This window comes from Daucus carota, chromosome 7 (genome assembly GCF_001625215.2).
Source record: "Daucus carota subsp. sativus chromosome 7, DH1 v3.0, whole genome shotgun sequence".
In the NCBI taxonomy this organism is placed as follows: Eukaryota; Viridiplantae; Streptophyta; class Magnoliopsida; order Apiales; family Apiaceae; genus Daucus; species Daucus carota.
Window position 1 is genome coordinate 20,128,591 of NC_030387.2, and position 12,424 is coordinate 20,141,014.

The following is a 12,424-nucleotide window of genomic DNA, read 5'->3' on the forward strand; positions in this document are numbered from 1 at the left end:
AAGCAGGAAGTATAACGCATTTCCCAACATGAGCTGGATCATTGTCTCCCCTACGTATTGCATCGCGTACGGATGTATAGAGATCAGAACGTATAGTTGTCTGATTTCGAGAAACCCAATCAAGGTGGTACTGTTCCATTGCTGTGAATGCATCAACACAATACTGTTGCCATAACCTACCACCAAGGTGTGGTGTCAAACCTGAAAATCGAATCAAGAGTGGAAGTTGCATGAAATGAAAATATGGAATTACAGTGATCCAGTTGTCGATATACAATACAAATGACATGGGATTGTATATTGTTAATTGTGCACTAAATTAGAGAAAGTACCTTCGTTTAGACGTATCATAAGCTTTGAGGAGTAATACTCTTTCTAGATTTTCTCTCACCTTCGTGTTTTGCATCCTCACTTATATATACAGGTCTTTTCTTAATCTATCTCAGTGGAATTTCAGTATGGTATCCATCTTCCCCTCTTGGAAACAGCAATGGAAATAGTAATTGCATAAAAAAGGGATCTGTCTCGAACACTCTCTTGAGATAACCCTGTCTGGTCTGGCAAACAGTGTCTCTACATCCAGCTGTGTTAGCACTTGCATTAACTATTAGACCGGCAACCTCATTTGTCGGACCAATAATATTTGGACGACCATTTTCTGCTTGGGATGAAATAAGAATTAGCTTGAACTCCTCTTGCTGGCTCCTCTTACATTCATCGCGAGCAGAACGGAAATATTTTACCAACTTGTTATGCTGATCAAGCATTCTGGTGAGGCCTTCCACAATTTCCAAATCCACGTCGTCTGCGTTTGTTCCAACAGCTCCAATCCGATTATTTTGCTCATTATCAGTGTCATATATATAGAGTTGACAAAATTTCGGTTTTACGCCATCCTCTGGTAAAAGGCTGCCAATAAAATGCATGTTCTGGCCCCTGATTTTGAAACAAAATGGTGCTCCACCCCTGTTTATCTTATGATCTATCTTGCCACCACTTGAACACATTGCGAACATGCAGTTGTATACCCTTATGTTATCCCTAAAGTGTTGAGATTTCGGGCTACCATTGAGCAAAGATTTCAATGGTTCTGGTGGCTGATCCTCTGGTGGCAGTTTCACTTGGCCACTTTTGCAACACAGTGAGAATGTTGGAGTAGCATTCCGGTTTGATTTGTTGTTGCGCTCCATCTCCCACATTATACTTCCACATGAATTGCATCTGGCATTAGGAGGTCCAATAGTGGAATAACCTTTCCACAAATCCGGACGCAGAAAAGTGCCTTCTTCACCTGTATACGCAGATTTATTAGGTGTCCATTATATTTATAAACTTTGCTTCAGTTTATTATTTTTGTTGTAGATTAGAATATAAGCATCTTACGTTTTAATTAATTAATCAAAGAAAACTTTTGTGAAGAAGATGCATGGTTGGAATACAATACCATGCATAAAGTCTTCCTCAGCAAAATCAGATGGATCGCACACATCTTCGAATTCATTTAGGAAATTTTTTACGCCAGACGTGGACGCCCCAGTGCTAGGTCGAAAAGGCATGTGAGATTCTGAATTGAACATTACAATTCAGTTATAAATCATACTGTGGATGCTAAATGAGATTTGCATAGAGCCATGATCAGGGAGGATGAAAATAGAAGACATTTAGGACTGTCTGCCATCGATTTACGTACCATCGCTGTTAAGCTGCTGGAGGACAGCAGAAGAATTGGATTTTGTAAATGTACGACGGACCATGTCTGTGTTTGTGGGTAAATTATATGCAGCCGAGTGTGATCCTCTAGAAGCACCTGTTGTACCTTGTTGAGTGATTGTGCTCCGTGGAGTAGCAGACCCTGTGTTTGTCATGAATGCATGTATTACAATACAACGATAAGATATAAGCAAGACCTTGTGGAAGGTTGTGCGGAGTGTTTACCATTAGAGGTGACATTACTATGGCTTGGTGTATATTGTGACTCTTGTGCAAGCCTTTGCTTTGTCAAAGTCTTAACCCCAGGACCTCTACCTCTGCGTTTAGTACCTGCAGATGCACATACCAGTGCTTTGCTCAGACATCCAAGCACATATTGTTATTTTACACCAACTATGAGAAAGATTGTAGAAGGGGGGGTTGAATACAATCTTTTACAAACTTAAAAGATTCAAGAATAATACACTAAGAACACAGTAAACAGAAAAACACCAAGTATTAAAAATACGGGTGGATTGAATGATCCACCCGTGAGATTTTATATAGAAGAATCTGTGGATTGTTTACAATTCGCACAGCTGCTGGTTCATCACTCAAACAAGTTCTAACTCTCAGATTTTTCTCTCAAGTAATTTGAACAAATTCAACTGATGCTACTAACTTGGTTATATACTCCAAGTTTTACAAAGCTTTTAGCTAGATTACAAAATGCACTCTAATCTAAAAACAATGCTGCACAACTTTGTCTTATGCATGCTTTCTGAGATGTCTTCATCTTTGACCATCATCTTGATTTGATCCAGATTGCACTGCATGAGATAAGTATGTTTCTGTTTCTTCTTTATTTTCCTAATTAGGCTTCCATTTCTATTTTAGTGTAATTCGATCCATGTGATTTGTCAGACTTAAGCTCTAGTCACTTTCAACTGCTCTTTGCTTCATCAGTTGAAGGTTCTGGTTGCTTTCAACTGCTATTGACTTTATCAGTTGAATGCCTGGCTCATCAGTTGAATGAATTACAAACTCCATCAGTTGAATACTGTTCCAGTCTCATCAGTTGAATTCCTCAGCATTATCCGTTGAATACTTTGTCTTCAGTTGAATGCTTGATTTTCATCAGTTGAAACATCATTCAGTCTTTATCAGTTGAATCAGTTACATCTCATCAGTTGAATATCCTTCACTTAGATAAAATTACATGGCATTGGATATTTACAATTAGCCATCCTATTCTACCCATCCGTTGATAATTCCCAAAGACAAGAAATGTAACAATTACAACTGAAATTTGATAAAGATTCTAAGTAAGACATGTTACAAAATGTTTATGTTATCATCAAAAATTATTGATTCCTAACAATCTCCCCCAATTTATGACTGGAGAAGATGCAGACATAAATTCTACACTTGATGATAACAAAACATTAATAAAATAAAATGCAAAATTTAAATACTGGAGTTAGAAAAGATTACAGATGATTATGCTCCTCTAGACTGAGCAGTTACTTGTTCCTAGAAGATCTTCTTCTTCTGGACTTAAGTTTTTCTTCAAGAATATTGATCTGTTTCTGAAAGATCCTGTAGAACCTGAAAGGCATATGTTAAGCCTATTTGTATTTAAGAGTATCAACTCAACTCTGATAAGAAAGAAAGTAAATTAGCAAGCACTATTGAAGGAATCCGTACGAAGAACGTCAAGTGATTTATTAAAATCATATGTCTGAAGAATTTCAGGATGCTGCTGCACACCACTGAAAGAAGTTCATTAATATGTTCAAGCCTCAGTGTACAAATAATATTTTGTAGCACGTCCAGAAGTCCAGAAGGTATAAAGTTTTAATACTTTATTTATTCAGAAGATTCCAAACTATTTCTACTTATGAAGAAGAACTACGAAGACAAAGACTCGATGAACAAGCCACTTCACAAATGTTTAATTGATAAAGAATATTTGATTCAGCTAGATACAGATGAACCAGACAGTACATTTGTGTGTCAGCTACTCCGATTAAATATTCTGCATCAACAATAGGTGGTCGTTCAATCAAGACAATGAATCAGATCTTTTAAAGGAAGACAGAAGACCTGCTACTGAAGCTGTGCTCAATATAATTATTCTTTTAATTAATTCACATCTCAAAATAATTATATAAGTTATGTAATTTATTTATTAAATTAATTCACACTCGAATTAATTTAATTTATGAATTTATATAATTAATATAATTAAGTGGATAATTATTGAATTAATTATATAGGAAAAATCAATTGTAATATGGTTTTTTAGCACGGTATGACAATCCAAAGGATTGTCATACCGCACCATGACATCTGCCTTAGTCAGGAGGCATGACAAACCAAAGGTTTGTCATACCGAATGACTTAGGCATGACAATTGATCATTGTCATACCGAAGTCACAAGGTATGACAATCCCTTGGATTGTCATACCGTTTGTCATACCACCTGATGACTTAGCCTTCAAGGTTCGATTGTCATACCTTCCCATGATTGTCATACCGTTTGTCATACGGATGTCATACCTATTCAAAATCAGCATGACAATGCTTGTAATTGTCATACCTTCCCACTGATTGTCATTCTGATTGTCATACCTTCCCTTAGATTGTCATACCTTCTCATTTGTGCCATGACAATGCTTGTAATTGTCATACCTTTTGTCATAGCACTTGTGTAATTGTCATAGAGCTTCCTAAGGGTTGTCATGCCTTGCTTTGTCATACAAGTTCAATGGTTTGCCTATATATATGGCTTAACCACTTCATTTGTTCAATGTTCATTGCATTGTAAAGCTTTCAAGTTGTGCTAAACTTGCTATTGTTTAATCCACAGTTTTCTGTGCTTTGATCACTCGGTTGTTTTAATCCGCTAAGTTAGAATACTTCCTGTCGAATTTATTCTACGAACTAGTGGACTTTAAAACGAACCATATTAATTATATAACGACTTAAAAAATTGTTATATTAATTAATTTAAATCTGATTAACAAGTTAAACTCCAATCAGATTATTCCGCCGCGATTATTTTGTGACGATTGTATTCAACCCCCCCCCTTCTACAATCGTATCTGGACCTAACAGAACCATTCTTCATCACTGTCTTGTCTGTTGAGCTTGGATTGGAGAGTCTTCAGAGTATTCAAGCTAGCAACCTTGAGTTGATCTTTAGGTCTGAAAAATCTCCTAACACCTTGATTGTCCCTAAATTCCATGACTGGAGTAGGTTCATGATGAATTTTCTTTCCAGTGTAGGGAATTTTCAGCCTTCTTTGTAGACTAGCATCTGAGTTCCATTCCTTCCTGATCTCAAGGATTCTCTTTAGTACCATTTGCTTTGCAGGTGGTGTAAATCCTCCAGTCCTCTTCATAGATCCATATATTTTTGTTAGAGAACTGAATCCCTCAGAATTCAGAACTCTGTGAAGAGGCCAGATGACATCACCCTTGTTTTTGTAAGAGAATACCAATCTTTCAGGTAACTTTGAAGTTGCTTCTATTCCTCTTACTTCTTGAAGATCATCCAGCTCCAGCTCCAACTCAGAAATTTCTTCAATGTTAGCAATGATCAGATAGTCATCAGGATTTTCAGGTTCTTTTGGAGGTTTAGGAGGGTTAGCCATCCTCTTAGCCACAGACTTGACTTTCTTCTTTGGCTTGGAAGATTCTTGAACAAGAAAAGCTGGAATTGGGATATCTTCCAAGTCAATTGGCTCCTCCTTTGGCATTATTGGCTCATCATGGAAGTTGACATCTGGATGTACTACTGTGGTATCCTTGATTGGAGAAGAAGGCTTTGAGATAGGCTTTTCTGGCACTTCTTCTCTTCTCTTGGCTGCCTCAGGCATCTTAGTTTTAGATTTGACTCTCTTTTTCTTTGGAGAAGATTCAAGAGGCAATCCTTTCTCATTTAAAAACTCAGCTGCCAACTCCTCTTCCAGCTCAATAGCATACCTTTCATCAACCTCTATTTGATTCAAAGAGAGTTGGGATTCAAACTCCTCTTTTTCACATTCTCTGGCCACCTCTTCAGCTTTTGCAAATGAGTAGTGAGGATGGCCAGTTCCAATGAACAGCTTCTGGCCTTCTCTGTAGATGATGGCAAAATGAGCTTTTAAAGCCACATCTGCACAGTCTTTGTAACTTTTGATCTCTTGGCCCAAAAGCTTGTACTCATTTTTGTCAGGCCTGGCTAGTGGAAAGTAGATTGAGCTTGAGTCTTTCCCAGGCTTGGAGTAACCACAATTGTTTGGAAACAGAATGGGCTTGAATTCATTCACAATTGATGGCTCACCCTTTTCTGTCTTGAAAGGGATAACAATCTCAGGTGTAATCACCCTGAGAATTGTGGTTGTAGTTGGAAAAGAGATTTGAGCTGTGGTGGCTGTAGAAGATGTAGATGATTTCTTGCCCAGTTGAGCCACTCTCTTTGCAATGGAGTCCAATTCTTTTATCCTTGCAATCTTCTGCTTTTCCCTTTCAGTGTGGAAAGGGGGAGGAATTTGACTGATCAATTCTGCAGGAGTTGGTAATTCTTTCTCCCCCTTTTTGTTAGCAGCAAGTGTAGGGGATGGACTGGGAAGTGAAACACCAGAGGCAAGAAGAAGATGTTGAAGCAGTCCAGTCTGAATTCTTTGATGCTGCAACATCTCATCCATTCTAGAGTTTAAGGTGTAGACATTTCCTTCCAGAGCTTCCACTTGCTTCTCCAATTGTAGTTGTTTTTGCTCAGATGCAGAAAGAGCTGATTTGACCTGAGCTGGAAGCTTTTCATCAATTTGCTTGGTCAGATCAGTCTTAACAGAGGCAATAAGAGAATTGAGATGCTCTATCTCATGCTGAAAATGAAGAGATTGAAACTTGTGAAGCTTGAGGCTTTCTAGAGCTTGACTGGCAATGGTGGCAGAGATGGCTGGAGAGGAGGATGAGCTTCCAGGTTGTGATTGAAGAATGGTGGAGGCTTGCCTTTCCAGCTCCATGCTAACAACAATTGCATTGGCAGACTGCATGGAGAGCCATGAAGGTAGAGAAGTTGTAGGTTGTTCAACAAGGGATTCCTCAAGAGCATCATTGAGGTCTTCATCACTATCATCATAATGAAAATCATCTCCAGCATTGGCAGGCAGAGCTGTTAATGCCTCCTTTGCTCTAAGCATGGAAGATGTAGTGTGAATCAGATTGAGGTGCCTCTCAGCTGCTTGATTGTCCAATCTGGCAAAGTCTTGAATGGAGGACATCCCATGAGTAAAAGTCTCAGGGTCTAGTGAAACACCATCCAATATGGATCTGTATTCAGCTTGAAACTCTTGTTCACTAAACCCTTCATTGACACCTGCATTTCTCTCAATTTCTCTCTTTTCTTGCATCAAGGGCTCCCCTTGGCTCACCACACAACTCACCTCTCCCTCACTTACCCTTACTAAAGGGTCACTCTTATCCTCTCCTTTTTCCTGGCTAGAAGAAAATGCCAGACTCTCCACACCCTCTCCTTTTGCCAGCTCACTAGGCTGCCTCTCCACTCCATAGCTCACTCCACTCAATCCTAGAAGTGTTTGTGCTACCATGTGATCAACTGCTGTAGAAAGAGGTAAACTAATTGATAAAGAATATTTGATTCAGCTAGATACAGATGAACCAGACAGTACATTTGTGTGTCAGCTACTCCGATTAAATATTCTGCATCAACAATAGGTGGTCGTTCAATCAAGACAATGAATCAGATCTTTTAAAGGAAGACAGAAGACCTGCTACTGAAGCTGTGCTCAATATAATTATTCTTTTAATTAATTCACATCTCAAAATAATTATATAAGTTATGTAATTTATTTATTAAATTAATTCACACTCGAATTAATTTAATTTATGAATTTATATAATTAATATAATTAAGTGGATAATTATTGAATTAATTATATAGGAAAAATCAATTGTAATATGGTTTTTGAGCACGGTATGACAATCCAAAGGATTGTCATACCGCACCATGACATCTGCCTTAGTCAGGAGGCATGACAAACCAAAGGTTTGTCATACCGAATGACTTAGGCATGACAATTGATCATTGTCATACCGAAGTCACAAGGTATGACAATCCCTTGGATTGTCATACCGTTTGTCATACCACCTGATGACTTAGCCTTCAAGGTTCGATTGTCATACCTTCCCATGATTGTCATACCGTTTGTCATACGGATGTCATACCTATTCAAAATCAGCATGACAATGCTTGTAATTGTCATACCTTCCCACTGATTGTCATTCTGATTGTCATACCTTCCCTTAGATTGTCATACCTTCTCATTTGTGCCATGACAATGCTTGTAATTGTCATACCTTTTGTCATAGCACTTGTGTAATTGTCATAGAGCTTCCTAAGGGTTGTCATGCCTTGCTTTGTCATACAAGTTCAATGGTTTGCCTATATATATGGCTTAACCACTTCATTTGTTCAATGTTCATTGCATTGTAAAGCTTTCAAGTTGTGCTAAACTTGCTATTGTTTAATCCACAGTTTTCTGTGCTTTGATCACTCGGTTGTTTTAATCCGCTAAGTTAGAATACTTCCTGTCGAATTTATTCTACGAACTAGTGGACTTTAAAACGAACCATATTAATTATATAACGACTTAAAAAATTGTTATATTAATTAATTTAAATCTGATTAACAAGTTAAACTCCAATCAGATTATTCCGCCGCGATTATTTTGTGACGATTGTATTCAACCCCCCCCCCCTTCTACAATCGTATCTGGACCTAACAATTGGCATCAGAGCAGGTTGATACCATTTTCCGTATCAGATCCTATACACACTCTGTAACGTCCAAATATTTTTTTTTCGAATTAATTTTATCCCAAAAATTAATTTTGATTTAAAATATTTTTCTATCAAATATCCAAATCTCTCCAAACACTATTCACTTCAAATTCAAATATTTTTAATTCGAATTAATTTTTTTTTTAAAAAAAATTAATTTTGATTTAAAATATTTTTCTTTCAAAAATCCATTTCTCATCCAAACACTATTCATTTTAAATCTTTAAAAAAATGAGTACGCAAAAGATCAGTAGCATTAAAATCCCACCGTTCAGCCAGGAACACTTTGGCCTATGGAAGAGGCACATGTTCCTATTCCTTCGAACTGCGAACAGAAAATACATTGGGATTTTAGACAAAGGTGTTACTACTCCTATGAAGGTCATATTAGCACACGAAGAGGATGGTGTGTTGATACCTCATCAGGTCATTCCGAAAGAACTTTCTGAGTTCACAGATGAAGAGAGTGAACAGATGAATTTAGATGATGCTCTTCAACTAATTTTGGTTGAATCTCTAGATCCAGTGATGTACAATGCTGTTGTAAATTGTAAGAACGCCAAGCAAATCTGGGATACGTTAGAGATTATCAATGAAGGCTCAGAGGAAGTTAGGGAAAACAAGAAAGAGATACTGATGGCTCAGTATGAACAGTTTGGTTCCCATCCCGGTGAAGGGATTTCAGAAGTATTTATCAGACTTAATAATTTGATAAATAATTTAAATTTGAATGGGAAATTCTACGACAAGAAAGAGGTCAACATGAAGTTTCTCTTAACCCTTCCTGAACATCTGGAACACAGAATCACTGCCATCAGGGAAAGCAGAGATCTGAATGAGATTTCTCTGGAAAGACTCTACGGAGTTTTGAAAACTTATGAACTGGAGCAAGTTCAGAGTAAACAGAGATATGGATGGGGTAAAACACAGAACCAGTCGAGAGCTCTAGTTGTTGAGTCACCTGTACCGGAAGAAAAGAAGGATGTTGTTGTTCCTTCTAAGACTACTCAGGAATTTGTTGTACCTGAGATTGGTCAAACTGCTTCTTCCAGTGGTGATGAAGAGTTCTATACAATGGAAGAGCTTGAACAGTTAGAAGATCAATCTCTATCACTGTTTGCCAAGAAGTTTGGAAACATGAGATTCCGGAAGAACCCTTCCTATAAATACAAACCTACTGTTAGTAAGTTTCAGAAGGGAGGCTATTCATCTTCTACAAGCAAAGGAGGATACAAGACTGGGATGGTGGACCGAAGCAAGTTCAAATGCTTCAATTGTGGTGAACCTGGACACTTTGCAACTGAATGCAAACAGCCCAAGGTTCAAGGAAAAAGAAAAGATTCGTATGATGAGCTGAAGCAGAAGTATGATGCACTGGTTAGAAAGCATCATGGTACTTCTGGAAGTCAAAGTTTCAAAAGCAAATCTTATCTGGCAGAAGGCAAAAGCTGGGATGATACAGATAGTGATGAAGAGGAGCAGCTAGGGAATGTTGCTTTCATGGCTACTACTGGATCATCTTCACCTCCTCCTGCTGGAAGCTTTCAGGTAGATCCTACATGCCCTAAACTGTTTATGCAATTAGGACTTGAAAGAGATGATGCTATTAAACGGATGAAAGCTGCTAATCTTAAAATTGATACTTTAGTCTTAGAAATTCATGCTTATAAAATGAATGAGATGAAAGTATTAAAACCTAAAATAGAACAGTTGACTATGGATTTGGGATTACAATGTGCTAAAGTCAAAGTTCTAGAGAAAGGTGAGATTGCTTTAAGACTTCAGCTAGACGAAGAGAAAGTGAAATGTAAAGCCTTTAAGGATGCCTCCATGATAGTCAAAGAACTTAATGATAAACAAGAGATCAAGAGAACTGTTGGAATAGGTTTTGACTATAACAAATCTGTAGGTAAGGCTAGTAACATTACTCCCTTTAAGAAGAGTGCTGAGGAAAGAGGGATACCTTTTGTTTTGAAAGATTCCCTTCATCCTTTGTTTAAATCCTCAGTAGCTGAACCTCTGTTAGATACTCCTGTGGTCATTAAATATGAACTCAAACAGGAAGACCTTAAAATGAGAGAGAGTAATGAGAAGAGAGATGAGAGTCTGACAAACCTCAAACCAATCAAAGTGAAAGGCAATGTTAGGTTGCCTAAAGCTGGTTTAGGTGTCAACTCTGAGAGAACTAAATTCAACAAGCCTAATAATTTTGTGAATAGTAAGAACAAGAACAATAGATGTCATTCTACTGAGAACTTTAAAACTAATAATAAGGTTAGAGTAGAATCTATTGATGTTCCTACTACTATGACTGATACTCCTGTTGTTCCTGCTTTTGATGCATGTCATAAATACTGTGGTGTTGATAATTGTATGACTTGTGCTTTCAATTTGATGTCTGCTTATTTTAAAAATTTGCATGCTAAAAATAAAAACACATCACCTAGACAACACACAAACAACAAGCATGCTAGATCAAAGACTGCTAGTCCTTCTCACAAGAGAAAGGAGACTTATGTTCCGAAGCCTAAAACCAAGGTTTATAAGGCTGTTGTTAAGGAAGTAAGTTCAGTCAAATCTGAACCAAGTATCAGTCCAAGGGGCTCTGTTGTTACACCTGATAGAAATCAGTTCTTTAAGTTTGCTGGACCCAATCAAGTGTGGGTCCCAAAGGATGTTTAATCACGTTGTCTTTTGCAGGGTGCCAGTGGAATTGTTCGTGTTACCTGGGTGCTTGACAGTGGAGCGTCAATGCACATGACTGGCAATAGATCCCTGCTGGAAGACATAAGAGAAGGAGCTGGCCCAACAGTGAGTTTTGCTGATAATAGCAAAGGTCGTACTGTGGGATATGGCAAGTACAAAATTGGAAGGATCATCATAGAAGATATTGCTATAGTTGAAGGACTTCAACATAATCTCCTGAGTGTCAGTCAGTTTTGTGACAAAGGATATTATGTTCATTTTGAAAAGGAGATATGTATCATTAAACATATCAAGGATAAACGTCCTTCACTATGTGGCATAAGGAAAGGCAATATATTCGTAGCTGATTTGTCTTCAGGACCTGGAAACGAAGTTCACTGTTTCTACGCCAAAGCGTCTGCTGAAGATAGTTGGTTATGGCATAAGAAACTCTCACACCTCAACTTCAAAACCATGAACTCTCTAGTCAAGAGAGATCTAGTGAGAGGTTTGCCTTCCCTGGAATTCTCAACTGATGATCTTTGTGAAGCTTGTCAGAAAGGAAAAGCGAAGAGAGCATCTCACAAAGGCAAAACCATCAATACCATTACAGATCCACTTCATTTGTTGCATATGGATTTGTTTGGCCCCGTGAATGTTGCATCTATTGATGGAGGAAGATATGCCTTAGTCATTGTGGATGACTTCTCGAAATTTACTTGGGTTTACTTCCTGGCTTCTAAGGATGAAACCCCGATGACAGTGATTGATCATATAAAGTTAGTTGAATTGGATAAAGGTGTGCCAGTCAAAGCTGTAAGGTCAGACAATGGCACAGAATTTAAGAATCAAACTCTAATCAACTTTTACTCTGAAAAAGGAATTAGAAGGCAGTATTCAGCACCAAGGACTCCACAACAGAATGGAGTCGTCGAAAGAAAGAATCGTACATTGATTGAAGCTGCAAGGACTATGATTGCTGAAGCGAAGCTTCCACTGTACTTTTGGGCTGAAGCTGTGTCTACTGCCTGCTATACCCAGAATAGAACTTTGATCAATAAGGATCATATGAAAACTCCATTTCATCTGTATAACAACAAGAAACCTTATGTCAAACATCTTCATGTCTTTGGAGCCAAGTGTTATGTTCTCAAGGATGGAGAAGAGAACTTGAACAAGTTTGAACCAAAGGCATCT

The 12,424-nt window shown here is 37.9% G+C and overlaps 1 protein-coding gene across 1 annotated transcript in view; it reads right to left on the minus strand.

The window, feature by feature from the left end:
* Positions 1 to 437: 437 nt before the first annotated feature.
* Positions 438 to 12,424, minus strand: part of LOC108194664 (uncharacterized) — a 33,885-nt gene continuing 21,898 nt past the window's right edge. The window contains exons 5-8 of the mRNA XM_017361618.1: positions 1,936 to 2,040; positions 1,691 to 1,852; positions 1,445 to 1,564; positions 438 to 1,291 (exon numbers count right to left, since the gene is read on the minus strand). Of these exons, the coding sequence (XP_017217107.1) occupies positions 438 to 1,291; positions 1,445 to 1,564; positions 1,691 to 1,852; positions 1,936 to 2,040 (1,241 nt within the window). The remainder of the gene's footprint in view (positions 1,292 to 1,444; positions 1,565 to 1,690; positions 1,853 to 1,935; positions 2,041 to 12,424) is intronic.